General features: G+C 38.2%; 1 protein-coding gene across 6 annotated transcripts in view; it reads left to right on the forward strand.

Moving 5' to 3' along the window:
* The window catches only part of Atp9b (ATPase phospholipid transporting 9B (putative)), a 318,516-nt gene that overhangs the window by 1,934 nt on the left and 288,932 nt on the right, over positions 1-27,650 (forward strand). For 5 of the 6 annotated variants that reach the window (XM_017802611.1, XM_017802610.2, XM_017802609.2 and 2 more), the window contains exon 2: positions 15,243-15,416. The exons of the other annotated variant lie outside the window; for it this stretch is intronic. In XM_017802611.1, the coding sequence (XP_017658100.1) occupies positions 15,280-15,416 (137 nt within the window). In that variant the 5' untranslated portion in view covers positions 15,243-15,279. The remainder of the gene's footprint in view (positions 1-15,242; positions 15,417-27,650) is intronic. 6 annotated transcript variants of the gene reach the window in all.

Below are 27,650 nucleotides of genomic sequence, written 5' to 3' on the forward strand. Positions count from 1 at the left end.
TGTTTTAATAGCTTAAGTGTAAGATTTTTACCCCTTTATGTTCCTTTACTCAATTCTTTGATAATATACTTGTAAAAGTATATGTAAACTTTACATTTTGAAAGTATACAACTCTTTTCTTTACATATATTAGCAGCCCACACCAGACAGTGTTACAATTTCTGCTTTCTCTGTCAATTTAGAAACCTCAAGAAGAGAAGGAAAATCTGTTGTGTTGATATTTTTTTGTAGTTTTTCTTGTTTTCTTATTTCCTCATATTCCAGAATTTATTTCTGGTCTACTTGAAAAATTCTCTGGTGATTGTTTTACAGTAGGTTTGTTGGCAACAGATTCTAAATTTTCTTTCATCTAAGGATATCTGTTTCCCCATCATTCTTGAGGGATAATTTCACAAGATTAGCATTCCTCCCTTATTCACAGCTTAGCTTTCCATGCTTTCAGCTACATGCATTATAGATAACTATACTTTGAAAATATTAAATGAAAAATTCCAGAAATTGATGGGTGTATAGTGTTTTTTAGTGTATTTCTTTGTGACTGTTAGTTGGTGTAGCTCTAGGCATTATAGTGCATATACATATAATTCATCACAATATATTGATATTTTAATATTTTGAAATTGTGTACTGTTCTGAGTATTGTGGAGAAATTGTGTGGTCTCACTTCATTCTGCCTGAGATGTGAACCATCCCTTTGTCCAATATATCTATACTCTGGAGACACTACCCACTGACTAATCACTTAAAGTTGTGTGTCTGCTGTGGTATCGATGTCCATGATATTGACTGTTCTGGAGCTTTAGTGCTTTTGTTTTTAAGTAACCCTTATTTTGCTTAATAATAGCACCCAAGTACAAGAGTAGTGAAGCTGGCAATCTTATTACAAGTATATTGTTATTAAACTGTATGACAGGTGTGCATATAGGAAAAAGCATATTATGCATATGGTTTGGTAATGTATGGCTCCGACATCCACTGTGAGGCATTTCTAGAGGGAAAGGGAAAACTACTGTGTTGAATTTGAGAATGATAATCCTTTCAGCATGAAAATGTTATGCTACTCCTTTCAGGTTTTCACAGTTTTTGATGTGAAATCTGTCAGTTGAATTGTTTTTGCCCTTTGATAACATTTCTCACACTACTTTAAGACTTGTCTTTAGTTTTCAATAGTTTGATATTATGGATTTTACGTGGATTTCTTTAGTCTTATCTGGTTTTTATTTTTTGGCCATATTTTGAATTCTTTTGAGCCTCTTTCTCTGGTTCTTTTGTGACCTTGGTAATACCCCCCAGAAGTTTTTTTTTTTTTTTTTAGGTCCTGAGAGGTCCCGTGTGTCTGTCATTTGTGTAAGGTTCATTTCCTGTCAGATTGGGCAGTTCCTGTTAACTGATCTTTGCCCCATTCTGTTCTTGAGCTCATCTATTATTTTTCAGTTTCAAAATTCCCAGTTGGTTCTTCTTCATATTAGCTCTCTTTTCTGAGACTACTTTTTCATTCATTTCTCGTGTTCATGATTATCTGAAGCTTTGTGTGTGTGTATGTATGTGATGTATATAGGGGTTCTTGTGTGTGTGCATATATGTATGTGTGCATGTGGAGGCCAGAAGTCTAGTTGGGTGTCTTCCTTCCTCAGTCTTCCACCTTATATTTTTGAGGTAGGATCTCTTAACTGTAACTGGAGCTCACCAACTGGCTAGGCTGTCTGGACAATGAGTGTTAGGAATCTGCCCATCTTTATGTCTTCATTCCTAAGATTATAGACATGCCACACCTGCCTTTTATGTGGATGCTAGGATTCTGAACTCAAATCCTCATGCTTCTGTAGCATGAATTTTACCAACTAAGCCATTTCTTTAGTCCCCTATTTAAGCATTTTGTTATGATAAGAGTTTTAAAATCCATAAGAATTTTTTTTTTTTTTTATCTGTAATTGATGCTGGCATCTCTGGATTCTCCTTTTCTGGTTGAGATTTTTCTGGTTGTTGGTATGCTTTTCCTTGCATCTTGGACATTTGGGGTATTATGTTATGAGACTCTGGCCCTGTTCAATCCATTTTACTAGGTCTCCTCTGATACCACTTTGGTAGTAGGTGGCAAATGTGGAAGACACTCTTGAAGGGCCAGGTTCCCTACCTTTGACATCTGGGAGCGGGGAGGGTGTCCTGTTGCTCCCCTTTTGAGGTTCCCACTAATCTTAGCTTGTTTGGGAGAGGAGGAGTGGTTACTGCAACCTCAAGGTTCCACTGACCTTAAGTGAAGGGTCCTTACCTCTATTCTCTCTTATTCTCATCCCCCCCGACACACACACGGGGGGGTGGGGGGAGAAGGCATGTACAAGCATTTTTGCACCATGCTATTCCCCTAGCTCTACTCTTTCACTAAAAATCAATTTTATTACATTTGTTCATTGTTAGTGTTTTTGATGTATTTGTCATGCCGTACAAATCACTCATTTCAAGCCTTTACAATTCTGTGGTTTTTTAGCCTGATCATAGATTTGTGCAGCTATTACCAGTCATCATCTTCAAAGGAAACTTGGTGACATGCACCCTTAACCATAAACCAGCCATGCCAGCCCCTCAGTCTGCTGTCCCTCCCTTCCTAGCCATCTGAATCTATAGACTTTTTAAATTTTGTTTGCTTTTTGTTTTGAAACGAGGTCTTCCTATTTTGTCTAAAGTCATGAGAGGTATTTATTTTTCTCTTGTGTTGCATAAAAGTAAGTCATCTGCTAATTTTGTGTTTTTATTTCTGTTTTAAGTGATAACTTTGTCATTCAAGTTAGCTTTGGAATTGGATGAAGGATAAATAACCATGAACATTAGTGTGTTGCTTGTCCATGTCTCTTTGTACATTGTCTTTGCGTTTCCCAGCAGCATAGCTATTGGGCCCTGCATAGAGGCAAGTGCCATATTACAATAGCTAAAATGGAGTGTTTATCAAGAGATTCATGCTGGGAACAGATGGGTGTTGTCTGATTATCTGCAAAATATTAGTGTTTCTTGATAGATGAAACACAGATTTTTATAATCCTAATTTTCTTATTTTGAGGATTTATACATAATTTCCTTTGACTCTTAGGAGTTTATAGTTATGATCTAACATTTTAGGAATTATAAAGATGATATTCTTTTGCTTTGATAGTTCACAGTTGAAGAGGTTTTTTTGGTTGGTGGTGGTGGGTTTTTTTTTGTGATATTGGGAATTAAGGCCAGGACTCTGAGCTGGGCAAACAGCCTTAAAATGAGTCTTAAGACGGTATTTAGCTAATTGCTTAGGGCCAAGGTTCTTTGGAATCTGAGAAATTAAAAAAAAAAAAATTTTCATTTTTTTTTATTTTATGTGTATGCATATATTGCCTGCATGTGGGTAAGTGCACCTGTGTCATGCAATGCCCACGGAGGACAGAAGTTGCTGTCGGATCCCCTGGAACTGGAGTTATGGACAGTTGTTAGCTGCCATGTGGGTGCTGGGATTCGAACCTGGGTCATCTGCAAGAACAGTGTTCTTAACCACTGAACCATCTCTCCAGCCCTGGAATTTGAGAAATTTTTGTAGATGTTAATACACTAATAAGAATTTCCTTGAAAAGGGGGACCTGGATCCATAGTTCACATAAATATAAGGAAGTCTTTACACTTGCAAGAAGAGGCATGTTTCACTTAATTTTCCCATATCTAATAATATTAGCATGTAGATAGAATTGATAATAGGGAGCATTACAATTCAAGGCAACTAGACTTTAACACTGAGTTTCTGCATTTGTGTTTACATAAATCAGACATTATATCATTAGTTCCAGTTCTGAAGTTCTATGTATAGTATTGACATAATTTCTTATTTTAGAAGTCACTAATTTAAGCTTGTTATGTACACTTCTCAGGTTAAGGGGCTGCCCAGTCCCCCTTTTTGTTGCTTTTTAAAAAAAAATATTTATTATTTTTATGTGTATGAGTGTATTGCCTGCATGTATGTGAGTGCACCTGTGTCGTGCAGTGCCGTGGAGGTCAGAAGAGGGCTTCGGATTCCCCTGAAACTGGAGTTAAGGACAGTTCTTAGCCGCCATGTGTGTGCTGGGAATTGAATCCAGGTCCTCTGCAAGAGCAGTCAGTGCTCTTAACCACTGAGCCACCTCCAGCCCCTTGTTGCTTATTTTTGCTACCAAGATTATGGCTTTTTTTTTTTTTCAGGTATCATTACTTTGATTGATTATTATTATTACTAGTTTACCATTAGTTTTGGTTGGTTTTAATATGTTTTGTGTAACTATAACAGAATACTTGAGTCTAGGCAATTTACAAAGGACAGAAATTTCTCCCAGTTCTAGAGGCTAAGAAGTTCAAGATCAGGGTGCTGGCATCTGTTGATGCTGTCTTGCTGTTTCTCCATGTGGCACAAGACCATGAGAGAGCCAGCCTTTTTATGGTGGCATTCACTCACTGTGAGAGCACACTCCTGACTGAAACACTTCCGGTTAGGTACCACTTCCTGACACTGAGACATAGAGGTTAAGCTTCTATCACATTAGTTTGGAGGGTATAGATTCAAAAGACCCACAATAAAAGCAAAATGACCATACTTTAATAATCAGGCCTGACTTCTAATGACCCATGATATCTTACACAGAGATTTGGAGCCTAACTCTTAATTACTATGCCACCTTACACGTGACCAGTTGTAAAAAAAATAAATTATGTTATGAAATGCCAGCCCATGCAACCTTTGCACTCAAAGGGATCATGATAATGAGGCCAAATAACTTCCCTTCACATGTAATGAAAGTACTTCCATCCCCCCCCCCCCAGGGGCTTGAAACTTTCCCTGGGTACTCAACTGCTGCTTTCTGTCAGAGTATTCCAATAAATTCTCTCTCTGTCACTTCATGCTTTTGGTGAATTCTTTGTGACTACCTGTCAGACACTGTTTTGCATGTCATGGGGACAGAGCAGCTCAACCATAGTACCCATTTTATTTTCTGTTGTCAGAGGAGGGAAGGTCCCAGTTTCTCATCTGTTCATGTAGCTTGCTACTTATTAATCCTCATAAATGACAAAATTGAACTCCACAGCTCCATTTGAGGGAGGAAATATACACATTGCTTTATAGCACTTAGTTATGTTACTTTGTTTTTCTACTTTGTTAGCATGTAGGAAAAGGGGTTATATTTATTTTTTCTAAAGAATTTTTGAGGATTAGATGTATTTTAAATTCATTTCCTCATTTAATATAAATTCTCAGAAGTGTTTTTATCCAAGAAAGTACTAAAGCTGTTAGATATTTAAGGTAACATATGAGTGTAGGTTAGTTACTACATTGACCTACTCTTATTTAGATTCATGTAAATTATACTTCCTCCAGTACCGGAACAGAACATTCTGTTGAAAGCCTTTGTCAGTTGCTCCCTTTTCTTAGGAGGGCAGTATTCTTGGGTTTGTGTCGTCTTTACCCAAGTGTTCTGCTGAAAGCCTTGGGCGACAGCTGAGGTGACTGTCCTTAGGTGAGGCTGTTCTCTTGGGTTTGTGTCATCTGTTCTGTCGTCTTTGTTCACATTGTTTTTACTCACTTTAATGTTTCTAGAATTATACTTAATTGCTGGAAACGTTGATTTTTCTTGACTGACAAACCGATTAAGTGTGTATGACACTAGGCAACAAAGACACTTAAGATTCTCTGCTTATCCTGCCTCTGAAAAAAAATCCATTATTCATCATCTTATTGTTTTTAAATACTGTTGTAAAATTTTCAGTACAATAGGAAAATTACTTTGGAAATGGAATAAATTGCTTCCCAGTTCAAAGGCTACATTTCTGAAGTCTAGGTTGCTAACATAGCATTGCTTATATTTGTTAGCTCCCAGAACTCATCACACTGCTTCTTCAGCATTCAACTTGGTAAGATTGTGACTTTTGCTAAAGTGCAACATGATTATTGAGAGAACTGAATGAAAAAAACTAAAAAAATTATTTGTGTATGATATATTAAGTGGTATTTTGAATTTAGTTGCTTTTAAATAAATATTCGTTTTTCTAGTATACTTAAAAAGATGCTTGAAAGATGTGAACTTCTGCAGAGAAATAAGAAAAAGGACTTTTTCAGGGAATAATATTTGCTTTACTTTACCTTCACAGATCTCTCTCTCTCTCTCTCTCTCTCTCTCTCTCTCTCTCTCTCTCTCTCTCTCTCTCTCTGGCATGCACACACACACACTCCACCTAAAATATATTTTGTAGATTATATGGAGGTACTAAAATGAATTAATAGATTGGTTGAGTGGATGTTAAAAGAGGGTTAAAAAAAAGTGCCATTTTTCCCAATTTATCTATGCTTAACAGAAGGCCTTGTAGATTATCATTGTTACTGGCAAGGGAGAGTGGGAAATATAACCCTACACTGTTACCTGTAACAGCCCCAGGAGTTCCTTTCAGAGACTTCAACTTGGAAGTCAGGATTCTCAGCTTACACTACAGAAAAGAATTTCAGGCCAAGCCAGTATGAAAGAGTTGAAATTTATTAAGAAAAGGTTTAATGCAGATTTAAACAGGGCATTTGGAGAGTAAGTCTTAAGAAAAGCATAGTAGTCAGCCAGGCATGATGGTGTGTGCCTTTAATCCCAGCACTTGGGAGGCAGAGGCAGGTGGATTTCTGTGAGACTGAGGACAGCCTGGTCTACATAGCCAGTTTCAGGCCAGGTGAGGCTACAGGGAGACCCTGTCTCAGAAATCAAAACAAAACCCCCAAACAAAAAACACAGTATTGTGCTGACAAGATGACTTATGAGAAAAGTGCTTGCCACACAAGCCTGAGGGCCTGAGTTTGATCCCCAGAACCCAAGGTGGAAGGAGAGAACCAACTCCTGAAAGTTGTCCTTGGATCTCCAAATGTACCCCATACTGTACATCATATGCAGACATGGGCATACATACATGCCTAAACACAAATAATTCATAATGAAAGAAAAACACAGTATTACATGCCCTAAGGTAGTCATGGACGTCTCAAAAAGTTTCTCAACAAAAGCTATCCATATGATTTTCATGGCATTTGAAGTTATATTGTAAGGATTTAAGAGATTACATAAAAAGTACATTTTTGGGGGCTGGAGAGATGGCTCAGCGGTTAAGAGCACTGACTACTCGTGCAGAGGACCTGGGTTCGATTCCCAGCACCCACATGGCAGCTACAAACCATCCTTAACTCCAGTTACAGGGGAATCCGAAGCTCTCTTCCGACTGTGGCATTGCACAACATGGGTGCGTTCACATACATGCAGGCAATACACTTATACACATAAAAATAATAAAATGTATAGTTTTTAAAGTACAGTTTGGTATCCTAAACTTTCTTTAGGAAATGAGATCATGGGCTGGGGATGTAGCATGGTGGAGTGTTTACCTAGCATGCATGAAAGGGAAATCCAGGTTTATATCCCCAGCACTGCGAAAACATGGTGTTATACACTGATGATTCCAGCATATGGGAGGTGAAGGCAAGTGAATCAGGAGTTCAAGGTCATCCCAGGCTACATAGTGAGTTCAAGGGCAGTTTGGCTTACATGGGACCCTGTCTTAACACCCCCCCCAAAAACCCCCACAAAACCTCCAAACAAAAGAATGAGATCATAAGGTGGTTTCTGAGGTGTAGGTATGGTTTATAGGCTCATAAGATAAAATCATAGGTCACAAAACTCAAAGGAATCCCTACTTTAAGTAGGTCACAGGGAAATCAAGTATGTTTTGACTGTAAACTAGATTCATAATCTTGTTCCTGAGAGTCTCATGATTCCCAGTCAGTAGGGTTAGGGGCTCCTTTCCTTTTCCATGACCCTTTAATTTTTTCTGTTTTTCTGTCCTGTTTCAGCAATAGAGATTACATCATATATTTAACCAGCTCTTTAATCATGGATAGTAAAACCTTCTCCACTTCGTTGGTTACTCTTTCAAACATTGCAGTGCAGATATGGTATCTTTGTAGATAAACTTTTACACATGTTTAATTTTCATGGGTAGTAAGAGCCTGTATTTAAAGTGAATGTACATTACTATATGGTAGTATAAAGGCTTGTGCATCTTCACATATTGTTCACCACTCTTTCCAACAGTGAAGAATGTCTGTTTGCCCAAAACTGTTGGCCTTGCTGAATATTACTTTTCTAAGCTGTGTGTGGTAGTGCATGTCTGTAATTCCACTACTCTGGAGGCTGAGGCAGTAAGGTTTCAAGTGAAATTTTAGGCCAGCCTGGGGATATATAGTGAGGCCCTGTTGCAAACAACAACAAAAGAATTACTTTATCTACTTGATTGAATTTGCATTGTTCTATTTTTTATTGAAATTCTGTGCATTTCATACAATGTATCTTAATCATATTTAGACTTCCTCCCCTATCTGCACCCCCCCCCCACAGGATTTCATGCATTCTGTCATATGGCCTATCAAGTCAACTTTGTGTCCTCAGATATCCCTCCATGTGAGTTCATCCACTGGAGCGTGGTCAACTTATCTAGCATCATTCCCTTAAAAAAGACCAACAAGGATTAGTTGCCAGTAGTGCTCAGCTAAGGTTGGGGCTTCTTACCCATTTCTCTAGTTCTATACTGGGTTTTTATCTGGACTGAGTTCGCATGAGTCTTGTACATGCTGTCATCATTGCTGCGAGTTCATATGAGCAAGTTCCTAGGTGCCTGGAAAACTATTTCCTTGTGGTCATCCACTTCCCCTGGCTTTTACAGTCTTTCTACCCTCTCTTTCACAATGGTCCCTGTGCCCTAGGTGGCTGAGGTTTAATATAGGAATCCTGTCCAGGGGCACACACTCTTCAGTCTCTTATTCCCTACATTTTGGCCAGTTTTGGACTTCTATGTTAATCACCTTCTGTTGCATGGGAAGCTTCGCTGGTGAGAGTTGAGAGATGAATTAATATTCTCTCTGCCTCATGTTCTGCTGTTTCCTGAGCCTTAGGTATAGAAGGTACATTGTAGATGTTTCACTTAGGACCAGGCATCTCACAGACACTTATTCTTTGTGTTTGACCAGTTGTGGAACTCCGTTATAGTATACATCTGTTGCAAAAAGGAACTACTTTGATGAATGGTGGGAGGTATACTTGGCTATAAATATCAGGATACGTATTTAGCATACATTAAGAAATTACGTTTGTCTAGGGATGTTATAGACATAAGTTTTTCTTCAGGATCTATGACCTCTCCAGCCATGTGTATATGGCTACGTTTACAGTACCACACACAAGTTCCTACCCATTCAGTGGGCTTTAAGTCCAATTATACAGCTGTTGATTGCCTCCAAGATAAAAGTGCCATTACTGCACCAATAGAAATAGCTTGCTGTGCTGGTCATTGTGGTTATTAGGCTTTACAGTGGGTTGAATCATTGATTTTTCCTCCCTTAGCAGCTTGCATAATATCTTCAGAGAGGTGAATTTTCATGTTTAAAAGTCCCTTTTGAAAACAATTATTCTTAGGCTTAGAACTTCTACTTAATTCCCATTTCACTTGAAATGAGACTGAAACTCCTTCCTAATCCTTCTCTGGCACTGTGTGTCTTCTCTTTGCTCACCTCTTCAGCACCAGCACTTTAACATTGCTTCCCCAACGGTCTTCTTCCTTCCTCTTCAGGCCTCTGTACCCCACTCTGGTCCTTCTAGACCTTTCATCAGTTGGCTGCTTTTCCATCAAGTGTTACTTCTGGGGCCCCAGCCTATGTATTAGTTCCACACACATTAGAGTAGGTCTTCCCACTTCAGCCAAACCCGCCTAGAAATGTTTTTATAGATGCACCCAGAAGTGTGTTACTTCGGGTGATTCTCACTTCCATCAAGTTGAAACGAAGATCAACCATCACAGGAATGCTTCCTGGATTTGTTTTTCCTAGCTCTCCCTAGATAAGTATAGGACATGTAGGCACTGAGGTATCTAGTGAAAAACAGCTTGAGTTCCTAATTTGGCCAAGCATAATTTGTAAGTTTACCTGTATTTTGTGAATTGCCTTTGCTCATTTGTCATTTGAAGTGCTTGCTTTTAAATACTTTTAATAAGAACTGTTCATAAAAAATTACTAGTCTTTTTTTTTTTTTTTTTTTGTCCCTTGCTTTTTTTTTTGGTGTTCCCCCCCCCCCCCCTTCTTTAATGGTGTATAAAGTACAGACATCTGCAGTGCCTAGCCTGGTGCCTGGTGGAGGGCAGTACTCAGTTTGAGCCATTGTCATCAGGTTCATCCATTCTCCACGTCTCTTAATTGAAGAAGTCTTCAGGAGTCTTTTCTATTTTGCTTTATTTATTTTTTTAATTTTTATTTTATATGTATGAATATATTGCTTGCATATATGTATGCGCACCCATGTTGTGCAATGCCCATGGAGGACAGAAGAGAGAGTCAGATTCCCCAGGAACTGGAGATTTAGATGATTGTTAGTTGCTATGTGGGAGCTGGGAATCAAACCAGGGTCCTCTGCAAGAGCAGCTAATGTTCTTAACTGCTATTTTGCTTTTTAATATAGGTGACAGATGTTTTCTCTAAATGATATCTTGAATGAACTTGTTCCTTTGCTCTATGTATAAGGAAATGGCTTTTTCTTTTTGGGCCATTGGTGATTGATTTGTGTTTTTCCTCACAAAGTATTTGTGGATTTTTAAGGTATCTTTCTGTTACCATTTTAAAAAATTCTCTTGTGATGAGAGAATATACTTTGTATGATTTTAGTTATTTTAGATTTATTAGGATTGGTGCTGTGATCTAGGATGTGGTCTGTGACTGAATGTTTCTTGTGTACTTGAGGAGAATATTATTCTGTTGGATAGTGTTTTTTTTTTTTTTTCCAATAGTGTTTAGGTCAGATTGATTGATAGTGTTAAGTGTATATCTCTCTCCTCTCTCTCGTCTGTAAATATGATGAGAAGAGGTTTTGGTCTTCAGGTACTATTGTGATTTTGTCTCTTTCTTTTTTGGTTTGTATCAGTTTTACGACATGTGATTTGAAGATCTGGTACCAGGTACCAGGTACATGCATGTTTAAGATGGTTAGATCTTACTGGTGATTTAAGCCTTTTACAATTGTAATACCTTTTTTTTTTTTTTTTTACTTGCTGATTAAAAAAAAAAAAAATTCAGGGCCTAGAGAGATGGAGAGATGGCTCAATGATTAAGAGCACTTACTGCTTTTGCAGAGGACCTAAGTTCAGTTCACTTCTCAGAACACAAGTTAAGCAGTTCACAACCACCTGAAACTACAGTTCTAGAGGATCTGATACCTTCTCCTGGCCTCTGCAGGAATCTACACACTTGTGGCATACACTCATGCAGACACACACACATATAAATAAAAACATCTTTATATTAAAAAAAGTTTTTTGAGACAGATTTTTACTATGGGCTGGTCTTAGCCTTCCAAGTAATGGGATTAAAACTGTGAGCTACAATGCCCATCTTAAAAATTAAATCTAAAAAAGAAATGTCATTATCTTATTTTAATATAGCGATTTAACTTTCTTTTAAATAATGTTTGTATCATGTCATTTTCTATCCTTTTATTTTTAATATTTTAATATTATATCTACATATCATTTTATTTAAAGTACTTCCTTCAGGTAGTGATTTTTTGTACTCCAAAGACTGTTTGACAACATCCAGGGACACTGTTGGAAAGTTTTTAAAAATTATTTTTTCATGTTATATGTATGGGTGTTTTGCCTGCATGTATGTACGTGCACTAATGTCATGCAAAACCCATGGAGGCCAGAAGAGGGCATCAGATCCCCTGGAACTGGAGTTACAGGCAGTTGTTATCCACCATGTGGGTGCTGGGAACTGAATTCCTGTCTTCTGAAAGTGCAGCCAGTGTTCTTAACCACTGAGTTGACTCTTCAGTCCTGGAACATTTTTTATTGTCTCAACAAGGGATGATACTTCTGGCATCTAGTGACTAGAACTAGGAATGCTCTTGAACTTGCTGCATGCACAGGACAGTCCTCCATAGCAAGGAATTATGTAGATCAAAATGCAAATTGTCCTTCTGTTGAGAAACTTTACTCTGAAGATTGTAACAGTCAATTTTCCACTGTTCTGGAATGTTACCATCTTGTCACTTCATGTCACTAGAGGACCCCTATACCTCCCTTCCTCCACTCCTGTCATTTGTACTCACATTTATTTTCATCCAAAACTTAACCACATAGTGCTCTTATTTTCCCTTTGAATAGTCCTGCATTTTTTCCTGCATATTTTTAAGAACTTTTTGTTCCTTCTTGACTAAATTCCTTCTGATTTATTTTTCCTTATCTTGCTTTCAACAGTCTCTTTACTTTTACTTCATCTGAGAATGTCTTTGTTTTCTTATATATGCATTCTGCCTGATGTGAACCGAAGTTCTTAGAAAGAGCCATACCTGTGTTAAAGTCTACAAAGCTTATCAGACTGATTAAAACTTAATGGTTATAGAGTGATAAAATATTGCAGATCTAAAGCCAAGTTATCCTGGGCTATTTTTAGTTCCCTTAGTAGCTATTTATTGCTCACCATGTGTGAACTAACATCCTTTAAAAATATTACTTTTTTTAAAAAACTTTTTTTATATGTATAACTGTTTTGCCTACATGTAAGTACTATGTTCATGCCTGCCAGAAGAGGGTGTTGGACCCTCTGGAGTTGGAGTTAAGAATGTGTGTTAGTTGCCATGTGGGTGCTGAGAACTGAACCTGGGTCCTAATTAGCATTTTGGTATTAAGTTTCATTATAGCATTTTCAAGCAAAAAATTTTTATTCTCCTCACCTCCCCTCTTCTTCTTTCCCTACCTCTTGTACCCTTCCACCTACCTCCCCATTACCTTCTTCCCACTTCCATGTCTCATGTATCCTGTTGCCATCCCTCCTTTCCTCAACACCTTCTTTTCTCCTTTTGTGGTCTCCTTAATAGTTTCATAGCCTATATCCAGATTTGTCCCTATTTATATGCATACATATAGAAATTATAAGGTAGATTCTGCATATGAGAAAACATAAAATTTTTGTTTTTCTGAGTCTTGAGTCACCTCCCTTCGTATAATACTTTCCACTTCTGTCCACTTTCCTGTGAATTTCATTTTTCTTTACAACTGAAATAAATTCTACTGTGGTATACCTGATCCAAACTGATTTCCATAATGGCTGAAGTAGTTCATACTTTCACCAGTTTCCCCATATCCTCCACAGTATTTGTTGTCTCTTTTATTGATGATAGCTGTTCTGACAGGTGAGATGGAACCTTGAAGCAATTTTAAATTGCATTTCCCAGATTGCTAATGAGGTTTGGACACTTAAAAGTACTTATAGGTTATTTGTGTTTCTTCTTTTGAAATCTGTTTATTTCATTAGCCCATTTGTTGATTGGTAGATCTTTTAGCAGGGGGAGGTGTTTAATTTTTATAGTTCTTTATATATTTTAGGTATTAACTCCCTGTCTGAAGTATAGCTGGCAAAGATATCCTCTCCTACTGTGTGCTCTCTGTTTAATCTACTGATATCCTTTGCTGTGCAGAAAGTTAAAAAAATTCTCGTAGTCCTATTTGTTAATTATTGGATGCTGTTTCTTGTGCTATAGGAGTTCTATTCAGAGAGTACTTGCCTATACCTATATATCTTGAATTGTAATTCCTGTGACTTAGCATGGGTTGACTATCAGAAAAATCTTTAAAATGTATATTTAGCAGACCACTAGTTCCATCAGTCCAAAAGCTAAAAATGTCATTTGATAGCATCTAGATCCAGAGCAGATTTTTTTTTTCCTTTTTTGTTGTTACTCACATATGTGTTTGGTAAATTACCTAGATTTATGACTTTGTTTTGTAACTAATAAAATCTCATGTAACTGCTTCCATGTGGGACATATCTCTTGGGGCAGCCTGAATCCATGTTCGTGGACCGTGGTCACTCACATTTGACTCAGAATAAACCAGCTCTTATTACCTCTGAGATGAGAACTTTGTTTTGGGTCAACACTGGGATGACAGTTCTTTTCTTTTAGCCTTTTGAATATGTAGTTTCACTGCCTTGGGGCTTCTGTTTTCTCTCTGAGAAGCCCATAGACATTTGAATGTATATTCCTCTACATCCCACCAGCTGTATTGGTATGGAATACTTATTTCTCTTTTTATCTGTGTAGTAAGGTTGAGTATTCTGTCTCTTGTTGTAGTTGTGCGTTTTCACTGATTCTATTTGATTTTTGTATGGATTAGGAGAATGGGTGTGGATTTCAGCTTGAGTCAGTGCCTTGGACTCATAGCAACCCAGAGATTTGCTTCCTTACTTTTCAAATAGAGAGGATAGCTTTCATAGAGACTCATTGTAAATTAAATAAGAAAGCAGTTGCTGAACAACCATTATAGTTTCTGGCAAATTGATTGTTGTCAAAAAGTTTTTTATTTTTTAGAGCTAGATCATGTTTGTGATGGTAGACCGCTGCTTCTTGGAGACAGAAGAGTGCTCTTTGGTCTATAGCTCAGTGGTAGAATATGAGAGACCTCAAGTTCAGTCCCTAGCAACACACACACACACACACACACACACACACACACACACACACACACACGGGAGGGAGAAAAAGAAGGAGGGAACAGTTATTGGACTTGAAAACCTAAGCCAGTTGAGACTTTTTTCCCCCATTGAGTAGTAAGTTTTAGCAAAGGGAACAACAGAGACATAAAATAAAGAACATATATAACATTACTATCATCTCTGACAACAAATCCAGGGATGGTGTTCAGACCTTTCATTATATATATATAACTAACAATGTTTCATCACAAGTCACTTTCTAAAACTTTGAGTGGGGACTGTAAAGTTGTATAATATGACTTGGAGGTATAGATTTTGGCCAACAGTAGCATTGCAGATTTCTTACCAAGTTGAATGCAGTGAATGAGTCAGATAGCCTTGGTCTTACTGTCTGTCACCCAGCCATACCCACCAGAGGCGTCTCTGAGATTGTTTACAGCATGAGGATTGTGGGCTGCTTCAGCTAACACAGGCTTCCTTGCAGAAGTCTTTTCTTACCTGTTTACTATGGCAATTAGTTTTTTTGCAGTTCTTATTTTTTTTTTTTTTTTCTTTTACAATGGTTCGCTTCAACTGAAGACAGCGAAGCTTGAGAAAACAAAGGGTGATTAGTACAGTTAGGCCAGATATTGTCCTACATGAAGCATACTGCAGCACTAGACTGCTTAGCCTGGCTCAGTTCTCTCTTCTTACCTTTAACTAGGTACCAGCTGGAGGATGAGTCAGCCCCTTTGGATGAAATGCCACTGATGATGTCTGAAGAAGGCTTTGAGAATGATGAAAGTGATTACCACACATTACCACGAGCTAGAATCACTCGGAGAAAAAGAGGACTGGAGTGGTTTGTCTGTGGTGGATGGAAGTTCCTCTGTACCAGGTTCATCATTTCTTGCTCCCTGATTGCTGTGTGCACAGAAGTTTTATATAAGTGTAGTCACAGGCATATTTTTTAGATGTATCAATGTATGTTGATATGAAAACTAAAGAAAACACCATCATCATGGAGAGTATTATTAATATTAATTGTACCAGATGATGCTGATCTGAAAGGAGAAAAAAACCAAACTTTTTATTTTCTGAGAAGTTGTAATGATTAAAACCTGGGAAAATTGGTAATTTTGTTGCTAATGCATAGTAGAATTACTTCTGGTTGCTACATTAATATGTATGAATATGAATTTATGAAATGCCATTTAATAACACTGTACCTATATGCTTTATTCAACTTTAATGGTTTGACTTGTAGTAAGATTCTTCTGTTAGTTTAACCAGCAAGTGACCAAGATACACACTCCCCAGATTTCAAAGGAGTTTCCTGGTCCTGAGATAAACTGGTGTGATTTGTCTTTGACTAGAGTCTGGTAGGTGAAATCACATTGTATATTTCAGACACCATGCCGCTCAGTTAACTGTCACCCCAGGGACAGGCAGGAAGATTCAATAGCTGAATGATACCTCTGAGTAAAGCAGAGCCTGTCAAATGAGTAACAGCACTTACAGTCGTTCTGTTGTTCAGTGTTTCCAGTCAGGACCTTTGTTGCCATTATGTTTTTATATCCCTTTGTCCATGAAGGAAGAGTAAATACTTGTACAAGAAAAAAAAAAAAAAGATCTCGTCCATCATTCTTTTCACTATCCCTTTGGAAGTTTGTAAAACAGATGGTCCTATAACTGATTTGATTCCTGGATTGGCTTGTGTGGTGGTATTTTATAGGAATTTGGAGAAATCCTTCAGAAATTGACAATTTAAGGCTGAGCAAGAGCTAGGTTCATTGGGACCCTTAGCTTTCACCCTTAGTTTTTGGCATAGTTGTCTTGGTCCTCTGTATAGTGTAAGCCTCCCTGGAAGGAGAGTTTTCAAGCCTAGCCAATTTTTAAAATTGCATACTAGTGATACTGGTTCAAAATGTATCTATGACTTCTAGAAAAAAATTCTAGGTTAAGTAGCTAGAATTCCAATATATTGGTGTATTCTTTGTATGCACATATTTAATTATACATTATCTTCTTTAGTAGATCTGAGACTTTAGGATTTTTTGGTTTTCATGTATCATTTTTGATAATTTGTACTTCAAGAGCTTTATTTTTAAATTTATACCAGCAAGAAATATCACAGGTATTTTCCTATGATCTGTCTAATATATGAGATCTGTAGTGATGTCACCTTTCAACATTCCTGATATTGGAAATTTGCATCTCTCTTTTAAACATTAATGTTGGGGCTAGAGACAGGTTTCTTTCCCAGCACCCACATGGTGTCTCACAACTGTTCATGACTCCAGTTCCAGGCCTCCAACACTTCCTCTGGTCTTGTGGGCATTGTATGTACATGGTGTACTTACATACATGCATGCAAAACACTCATATTAAAAAATGAACGCTAATAGAAGATTTTTTTTTCTTTTCAAAGAATATTTGAAAGCTTTTGGTGTTTTCTCTTTTATCTTTTTTTTTTTTTTAGTGTACTTTTAAATGTTTATCCTGAATTAAATTTAAATTCATAGGGAATTTACAAAGATAGTATAGGGGACTCTTGTACTTTGATTCTCCACTTTTTAAACCTTTTGCCACATTCTTTGTATGTCTTACTATTATTCTTTCAGTCATTTAAACTAGGTTGACTACTCCATAGTGCTTAAAAATCTTAATTCTTCAGTATTTTTAAGAGAAATGTATTTTCTTATGTAATCACAGTCCGGTTACCAAATTTATGAAATTTAACATTGTTGTAGTACTTTGTATGAACTCCAAGTCCATATTCAGTGCTGTCTGTTTTTCTAGCAGTATCCTTTGTGGTCCATTTCCCTTGAGTTGGTCATGTGTAGCATCTAGGTGACATGCCTGCCTAGTCTCATTTAATTTTGGCTAGTTGTTTAGTGCTCATCTTTCACCTCTGGACATTTTTGAGGAATGGATGAATTCTTTTGTAGATGAATTATTTTGTAGAATGCTTTGAGTCTTGGTTTATCTGGTGTCTTTTTTGTCGTTGTTGTTGTTCGTTTTATTTGAGATAGTGTCTTATTCTGTAGCCAAGACTGGTGGCCTAGAGCTCACTCTGGGGCCCAGACTGGCCTTGAACTTGACATTCTCCTGCTTTACCCTCCTGAGTCCTAAGTTTACAGGCATGAGCTACCATGCTTGGTTGTCTGATGTAGTAGGTTTTTTGTTTGTTGTTGTTGCTTGAGACAGGGTCTCTTATATCCCAGACTGGCCTGGAACTTGCTGTGTAACTGAGGATAACCTTAAACTTCTGATGTTCTTCCCTCTACCTCCCAAACTGCAGTTTTTGAAGTATAGTAGATCTTTTTTTTGTTTTCTCCATCCTGGAGGGAAATCCCCATGAAGACACTGGCTTGAGAAGGCTGAGGATCTGTGCCCATTGTGGTGGGTTGTCCTCCTCTGGAAGCAGAACTCCTTGGGTTATAGAAGATACTATTAATGGATTGTTGAAATTACAGAGGATGTGGGAATCAGGTACTGATGGGTAGCAAACTTTGGCCATTTTGTGTTGCTTTTTCTCTTTTTCTTTTCTTTTTTTTTTTTTTTAAATTTTTTTTTTTTTTTTTTTTTTTAACAGATTTTTGTTTTTAAATGAAATATGACAGCCACATTTTAGATTTTTGTTTACATTTTATTTGTAATATACTCCTTTCCTCATGGGAAATATTAAGAATATCTTTGAAAATATATATGCCAGCAGCAAAAACACTCAGGTTTGGAGGATTTTGAACAGCTCAATAAAATGTCTAGCTATGCCTGTAAAGCACTCTATCTGAGTCAGTTGTGAACCTATGGAAAAAGCTAGCAGAGCCATCCTGGCCAGCTGTGGTCAGTGGATAAGGCATTAATGCATGCCCCTTTGCCACTGGAATGTGTAACCCGAGATAGCCTTATACTTTTGTTGTTTGGTAGGAGTTTGCTACATAGAGATATTGTTATGGAAATTAGAAGCCATACCCTTATAGAGCCAGATCATGTATTTAGCAACCAGTTTGGGCTTATTTCTTTATTGTTCATAAATTTTCAGTTTCAATTGTGTGTTAATTTCCTAAATACCAGGCATTGTAGCAGTCGGTATTGCAACTACTAGATGATGGTGCTAAGAATAGAAATTAGTTAATTGCAGGAAGAAAATGTTAGTGAATATTTCAATATATTTAGATTGGAGCTAAGGCTAGTGAGTGAAAAAATATTTTAGTATATTTCTATCTATAGATCTTGTGAGTAGTTAAGACTTATTTTAAAATTACTTTAACTTTAAGGACTGAGTAGATTTTTCTTGGCTTACTTCCTCGTATTTATTGTTTGGAAAATTTTCCAACTTTGAGACTTAGAAATATTCCTAAGAAATATTTCCTAAAAAAAAATAAATGTTTTTTTTTTTTATTTTTTTTTAACTTTGAATTTCTTTCCTGTGAGTGACTACAGTCGTGGGGCACATTGATTTGTAGTTCCCTGATCTGGGCTGATAGTCTTTCTCAGGAGATTTGCATTTCACATGTTATCAAAAATCACTTTGTCCCTGAAAAGTGGAGCCAGGAATGAATGACATTTACATATGAAGGGAGGAAAAGGGGGATATCAGATACAGGGATTATTTTTGGTTCTAAATGGCCTCTGCACTTTCAATTAATCTGTAAAACATTTGGGGTGCAGAAGCATGGGAAAATGCTCATCTTGTAAAATGGCAGAAATACCTGTTGTTAGATATAATAATTGTCTAATGGTATGGGGTAAAGGAAGGAGACTGTCTTTATTTTGGAAATTATTTAACTATGATTAAAATTTTAGAAGAAAGTATCCTGATATGTAAAAATGTTCAATGCTAGAGCACTACTTTGATTATAAGGCTGATCTTAAAATGCTTTAAGGAAAGGTGGAATATGTGCATTAGACTTACTTATTATTGGACTTGACAGTGTAAAGCAATGTATGTATAAGCTGGGAAATGTTTTTCTATGTAATTAATTTAGAAAGCATTTAACATACATAGGCATGTTTTAAAGTGAATTCTCAGTTACTTTCTTCTAGAAGCTTCTCTTTGGTTGTTTATCTAATTTTTTTCAGTATTTTCTGATAAGTTTTGCTTACATTACATTGCCCTTACAAATTCTCCATAATTTTATTTTTCTTCTTAGTTATCTAAGTCACTAAGGCTCACACATACCTTTTTTTGGTGGTGGGGTCAGGTATCACTCTGTAATTGAAGCTGGGCTGGATAATGTAGCACAGTCTGGCCTCTACCTTGTGCCAGTCTTAGGGCCTTAGCCACCCACCCAAGTGTTAGGATTACAAGTATGATTCACCATACCCAGCTGTTGAGTATTAAAAAATAATAATAATTTTGAGGCATATGCCTTTTTTCTGAATATTGAAATCACTCATTATTCTTCTTATATTTATGGTCCACATGATTCAGTGGCATTTCTGAGGCAGTCTCAGGCTTTCCCAAACCTTTAGCCTGTTGTGAGTATGCTTGTTCTGTTTTATGCAGTAGGATGTGACTTGATAGTGACTCTCTAACCACTTCTTGATTCTCTCTGTACACAATGATGTAATTAGTAATAACACATTTAATAAATTTATAGTGTAATTTTCAAATGTTTAACTTTATGTATTTCTCTGTTTTATCTTAGATATATCTGATTTTGTATATTTATATATCAGATTAGGTAATTATGTATTACAGTATAAAATTTTGTATCTGAATGCATTCCTGAGGAAAGATTACTCAATTTAGAATGCTGAAAAGAATGTGTATATAAAGGGCTGTATTCACTTGTGGTACCTGACCCATAGTTGGTTTGTCTGTACTGGCAGTGTTCAGTAGGACCCAATGTTATAGTGGGAACTCCTAGATTTCTGATGCCCCTGGAAACTACTAGTCAAGTTGGTATTTGAATCTTTGAAGTGTGGCTAAGATAAGGGTTTTCAATTTTGATTAAAATGGCCATCTGAGGCTACTGGGTTCTGTAGTGGATAGTGTAAATATGTAGTCTTCCTATTCCAGAGTTAATGTTCAAGAACAATGATACTGTAATAGGATGCTAAGAGGCAGTAGGGTAATGGTGGAACTTTTGGAGGTTGACTCTGGAAGGTATTGTGCTGGGGGTTCATGGTATGTCAATACTTCACAGAAGAAGAAATAAAAATTAAGGCACTTTCTCTAGGCCACTTGTTGGTAGTGGTCTCGTAAAACATGACTGTGCAGTCTATGTTTTTCCTATGGAGTTTTGTTTACTTCTAATTAATTGTTTATTTGTTTTTAACATCTATTGATTGATTGCTGTACCTTGTATGAGGCTAAGGAAAGTCAGTCTACAAACAAGGTAAGTGCTGAATTGAGACTTGTGTTCATACATCGAATGGGCATTGTATTGATGTGAGGCTTGAGATCTAGGCTCTGCTTTCAGTTCTGTCCTTTATTGGTTGTTTTGTCTTAGAAAAGACATTTGCCTCTCTGGCTTCTAGATTTCTTGTATAAAATATGGAAATTTGGCATCTGTATAGTACAGGTACAGCAGCAGATGTCTGAGATGATGATTACTGTAAAATTTGAGAAGGAATCCCAGATAGCTTCTATAACGTAGCAGTAGGATTTTCATAACACAAGGACTCCATGTTGTAATCAGGTGGAAGATGACAGTGTAGCTCTGTTGTTGGAAGGATCTAGGGAAGGAGTCCTTAGTGGAACTTCACTATGACAGTGAAGCCACAGGGAAGCCCATTGAGCAGTTGTAATCTTTTGGAGATAATAAGGTGGAGTAGGCAGTAGAGAAAGGAGCCCTTGTGAGAGCTTTGGGGACTGTGTAGTTAAAATAAAAACAAGAGGAGAAATTTGAAGCTTTGGTTTTTTTTCCTTCATTCAAGCATAAACAAGATCATGTCAAAATTTTATTGAAACCCACTTGACCCATCTCTCTCTCCCACTAAAAATAGTAATGGTGGAAATGCTTATATTGATTGCCTAACATTACTTTAATAATATCCTGATTTATAACTGTTGGAGACTCAGCATACGATACCTTCAATGTAGAAATGTTTGACTTTGCTGTTTAAAAAGTGGTGCTGGGGCTGGGGAGATGGGTTGGTTGGTAAATTGATAGTCATGGAACCACAAGGACCCAAATCTCACATTGAAAAAAATCTGGGCATGGCGGTGTGCACTTGTAATTTTAGTGCTTAGGAGGCAGAGGCAAGCTGAACCCTGGGGCTTGCTGGACAGCTGGTCTAATGTACTTGGTAAGTTCCAGGCCATTGACAGTCTGTCCCTCAAAAGGTGGGCAAGATGGATGGCTCCTGAGGAATGACACCCAAAGTTCTGGCCTCCACATATACATGTTCCATCACCCCCACCCCTGTTGGGGAATCCTGCTGTGAGGGTCACAGTCTTCCATGTTCGGATAGCTCTAAGGAGCTCTGCGCCTGATGGAAAGACTCCTCTTTTCAGCAGGGGGCCTCCTACTCTCTTCCTGACTCATCTTTGAAGTAGCCGCCACAGAAACATGGCCTCTGGCTCTGAAACTGCCAGGTTTTCCTGTGTGATAATCAGGCAATGCCTGGCAGCCTGGCAGAAGCCCACCACCACATGTAAATGGGGCATCCTGAAAGCACCTATCCACTAAGGCTTTTGCCACTGCCCCCACAGTATAAATGTCCTTTAATTGGAGCTGAATCACTAAGACTTGGAGCTGAGCTGAGTCACTGAATAAAGGAGTGGTACTGAGCTGAGTTCTGTGTCTTACTGCCTACATTCCAGTCTCTCCCGAGAGGGCTGTCTCTTCATAAACCAGGACTCATGGAGACCCTCCTTTCGCCGTCTCCGCACTTCCCACGAGATCCGGCAGCCGTCAGATTTCAAACCTCGAGGGAGTGCTTGGTAGTTTGGGAAGGAACCCACCCGGGTGGCTGACAGCGGCCCTCCAGAGCCGCCAGCCCCGGTAGCAGAGACCCACAGCAACGCGGTGCGCCACCCGCCGCACCCCAGTGGCACGCAGGAGACCGGCGCCACACCCAGCAGCTGGCGTTCCGAGTCCCTGCGACCCCATACACCCTCAACAAAAAATGATGGATAGTATTGAGAGATTTCCGTTCTGGCAGAGTTTGGTCTCTGCTCTGTTTAAAGCTGGGGGCAGTGAGTGGGGGTGGAACTGACTGTTCTTTGGCATCACATCACAAGCCTTGTTGGAGGAAGCTCTCCGGGCAGCTCTGTAGAACAGTGTGTGCCCACAGTGTAAGAGTCAGGGTCCAGGCTTCCAAAGAGCAAGCCTCTGCCCTGCCAGAGTGAAGATCTGAGCAAAGCCGAAAATCAAATGCATTTTCAATAGCAGTGCTACCAATTTCAGTTCACACACATACACACACATACTCTGTCCGTAATGAGATGTTTCCCTGGGGCATTGATAAAATAATGCATGTAAGTTTTTAATATTTGTAAAGTGAATTTTTAAAAAAATTTTATTATTTTTATGTGTATGCACGTATTTTAGTTCACATGTATGGAAGTGCACCTGTGTCGTGCAATGCCTGCGGAGGTCAGGGGAGGGCGTTGGATCCCCTAGAACTGGAGTTACGGACAGCTGTTAGCTGCCATGTGGGTACTGGGATCTGAACCCAGGTCTTCTGCAAGAACATTCAGTGTTTTTAACTGCTGAGCCATCTCTCCAGCCCCTGTAACGTGAATTTTAAAGACTGGAATTGGTTTGATTAGAGCAAAGAGATAGCACCAGCAAGGAGATAACATCAATTCTTCAACATCCATATGTCAACCACATTGTATGATTATGCCTTCCATACTGCCATTTTCATACAAAATTTATCTTTAACTTTTAAGCTTACTTTTTCACAAAAGTGGAGGTAAAGATTTCTCACTTACACAGCAGGCTTGTGATACTAGCTTCGAATACCTTTAGATATAGGATGCCCACTCCAGTGATTCAGTCTTTAGCTACATTTTGGAAATTTTAATTAATACACAATTTCAATATAGAAACTTAAATTTATGATTGTTTTGTGTTTAATAGAGATGAATTGGATATCTTTTCATCCTTTCTGGGGTATTTTAAGGAAAGCTACTCCACTGGAAATTTTATATTCTTCCCTCCTATGCTTGAAATGGGCAGGAAGGGAACAGTTTATGCTCTTAGAATCCTTACTCTGTTGGAACAGGGTAACTTTAGAATTAAAACACATACTGCTTGGATACAGGTAGCTATAAGGAAGTACAACCAAGCTTTATAGTCACCAAAATGTCACAATAAGTATTGGTATTCTTTGATAATACTGAATAAAATCATAAGTCTTCAGTTAATGCTACTGGAAAAGTCAACTTTTTAATTGAGCTTTTTAAATTTCATACATTTCCCACTCAAATCCAGACCCCCCTCCCCCATCCATGCCTCTCCCTATCTGCCTACCAAACCCTATGCATGCTGCCATACATGCTGAGTCCTATTCATTCAGGTGTTTGTACCCAAATGTCCTTCAGTGTAAATGTGTCCACTGGAGTCTAATTAGCACATCCAGTTGTCGTACGTAAGTCATACTCTCCCTCACCCAGGAGCAATCAGTCTCAAATAATTCTCAATCTAGTGCTGGCCCACCACCTATTTCTCACCTCTCCTGTGAGACCTTGTTTAATTGAGCTGACATGAGTCTTATGCTTGATGCCGCTGCTGCCACAGGCTCACATGAGCAAGCCTCCGGTGCCTTGGGGGGCTTCTACCTCCCTGTGTTCATGAACCAGTCCTGGCTCTTACAATCTTTCTGCCTCCTCTTCCACAATGGTCCCTGAGCCATGGGTGGGTGAGGTTCCATATAGGAGTCCCATCCTACACTCTACAGTCTCTTACTCTCCGAAACTTGGCCAGTTGTGGTCTTCTGTGTGCATTGCACTATGATGTACATGGAAGCATCACTGGTGAGAGTTGAGGGGTGCATTAGCCCTCTCTCTACCCCTTATTCTGACCCATAAGGTCCATGAGCCTTAGTAGTAGAGATTCGACTGCAGATGTGTCACCTAGTACTGGGCATCTCCCAGGCATACGTTCTCTGTCCCTGACCAGATGTGCAACTCTGCTGTATCCTCCATCTGTTGCAAAAAGAAGCTTCTTTGATGAGTGCTGTATGGCATGTTTGTCACTCTAAGGGAGGTCTCTTCTATTGGCACTGCATTCCCTGCCAAGCAGCTTCTAGGTATACATATGCATTAATGTTCAGAAACTCTATGTGCATTTCTCATAGGGTTTCCAGGGCATCACCTTTCCCTCTAGGTTTCCTACTCCCTTCTCCCCCCCAGATTCACTCATCTCCACTCGTTTTTCTCCTATCTGGCTTCCTTTCTCCCTTCCTTTCTAGTCACAATGCCCCCATTATCTTTCCCCTTCCCCCAGTACCTCCCAGCTTCTGCCATCTTTCCTCTCCTGACTTTCCTCCCTCCCTGATACCATGGTCCCTTGCATGTCCTTCCCTCCTCTCCTCCCTGCTATTACTCCCACTTTGTCCACCTCCCTCCCTCAGGTACCATCTGTTACATACTATCCCCCTTTCAGGTTGTTTCTTGTCCTTTACCTCCATGTATCCTTTGCCTTTACCTGGCTCCTGGTGTTACATCAGAATTTATATAGTCACATATAAGGGATTGGTACTACAGTCCACAAATGAGGGAGAACATATGTCGCTTGTTTTTTTGCGTTTGTGTTACTTCACTTAGTATAACATTCTCTAGCTCCATCCATTTTCCTTCAAGCTTCATCTTTTCTTACTGCTGAGTAGAATCCATTGAGTAGCTGTACCACATTTTTATTAACCATTCACCAGTTGAGGGACATTTAGGTTGTTTCCATTTCTTAGCTACTGTGAAGAGAGCAGCAACAAACATGTATGCACAGGTATCTCTACAGTATGATGAGCTCTTTGGGTATATGGCAAGGAGTGGTATCAGTGGATCATATGGTAGGTTTTTTTAGTTTTTAGAGGGCTCTCCACACTGCTTTCCATAGTGGCTACACGAGTTTACATTCCTACCAGCAGTGAATGAGCATTCCTCTTTCTCCACATCCTCTCCAGCATTTGCAGTCTTTTGTTCTCTTGACTTTGGCCAATCTGACTGGGGTAAGATAGAATCTTAAAGTGGTTTTTATCTGCATTTCTCTAATTACTAATGATGTTGAGCACTTCTTATGCTTCTTAGCCATTTTTATTTCTTTGTTTGAGAAAACTGTTTAGGTCTATCACCCATCTTTTTATTGGGTCGTTTATTTTCTTCTTTCTTTTTTGAGTTCTTTGTATATTGTGGATATTAACCCTCTGTTGGATGTGAACTGGTGAAGATTTTTCTTCCACTCAGTGGGTTTCCACTTCCCTTCCTTAGTTGTTTCTTTTGGTGTACAGGAACTTTGTAATATGATGAGGTCCCACTTGCTTATTGTTGACCTTAGCACCTGAGCAGCTGGTATCTGATTTAGAAAGCCTTTTCCTATGCCTATATCTTGGAGGGTGCTGCCTATGTTTTCTTCTAGCAGTTTCTGAGTTTCAGGTTTTATATTGCTGTCTTTGATCCATTTGGAGTTGACTTTTGTGCAGGGTGAAATATAAGGATCAAGTTTCATTTTTCTGTAGGTGGAGATCCAGTTTTGCCAGCATTATTTGTTGAAGATGTTATCTTTCCTCCATTGTGTGTTCTTAACACCTTTGTCAAATATCAGGTGGCTGAAATTATATGAACTCATGTTTGGGTCTTCTATTGTGTTCCATTGATCTACATGTCTATTTTTTGCCAGTACCATGCTATTTTTATGATAATAGCTCTGTAATATAATCTGAGATCTGGTATGGTGATCTCCCAGCATTGTACTTTTTGCTTAAGATTGTTTTGGCTATCCGGGGTCTTTTGTGATTCCATATGAATTTTAGGATGATTTTGTCAAGCTCTGTGAAGAATGTCATGGGTATTTTGATTGGGATTGCATTGAATGTATAAATTGTTTTTGGTAAGATGGTCATTTTCACAATATTCATTCTACCAATCCAGGAGCATGTAGGTCTTTCCATCTCCTAGTGTCTTCCTCTTTCTCTCTCTCTCTTTAGAGTTTTGAAATTTTCATTGTAGAGATTCTTTAATGTCTTTGGTTAGGTTTATTCTTAAGTATTTTATTTCTTTTAAGGCTATTGAGAATGGGAGAGTTTCCTCAAGTACCTTTTCTGATTGATTGTTATTGGTATATAGAAAGGCTATTGATTTTTGTAAGTTGATTTTGTATCTTTCCACTTTACTGAAAGTATCAGTCAATCATAACAGTTTTCTAATGGAATTTTTGGGATCTCTTATATATAATGTATCATCTGCAAATAGGGGTAATTTGACCTCTTCTTTTCCAATCATTACTCCTTTAATTTCCTTCTCTTGTCTTACTGCTCTTGCAAGAGTTTCAAGCACTATATTGAAAAGGAGTGGAGATACTGGACCGCCCTGTCTGGTTCCTGATTTTAATGGGAATGTTTCCAGTTTTTCTCCATTTAGGATGGTGTTGGCTATGGGTTTATAGTATATAGCTTTAATTATGTTGCGTTATGTTCCTTCCAGACTAATTCCTTCTAGAACTTTTAACATGAATGCATGCTGGATTTTGTCAAATGCCTTTTCTGCATCTATTGAGAAGACCATGACATTTTTGTCTTTAATTCCATTTATATGTTCTATTACATTCATTGACTTACATATGTTGAACCATCCCTGCATCTCTGGAATAAAGCTGACTTGATCGTGGTGGATGATCTTTTTGATGTGTATCTGTATGCGGTTTGCAAGTATTCTATTGAGTATCTTTGCATCTATGTTCATTAAGGATATAGGTCTATAGTTTTCTTTTTTTGTTGTATCTTTACCTGGTTTTGTTATTAGAGTGATACTGGCTTCATAAAAGAAGTTTGGGAGTTCTCCCTCTGTTTCTATCTTTTTGAATAATTTAAGCAGTATTGGTTATAGATTTTCTTTGACTGTCTGGTAGAATTCTGCTGTGAAACCATCTGGGCCTGGGCCTTTTTAGTCAGGAGGTTTTGTATTACTGTTTCAATTTCCTTATTTATTATGGGTCTGTTTCAGCTGTTGATC

Source organism: Nannospalax galili, unplaced genomic scaffold (genome assembly GCF_000622305.1).
Source record: "Nannospalax galili isolate Female #2095 unplaced genomic scaffold, S.galili_v1.0 scaffold243, whole genome shotgun sequence".
Classification (NCBI taxonomy): Eukaryota; Metazoa; Chordata; class Mammalia; order Rodentia; family Spalacidae; genus Nannospalax; species Nannospalax galili.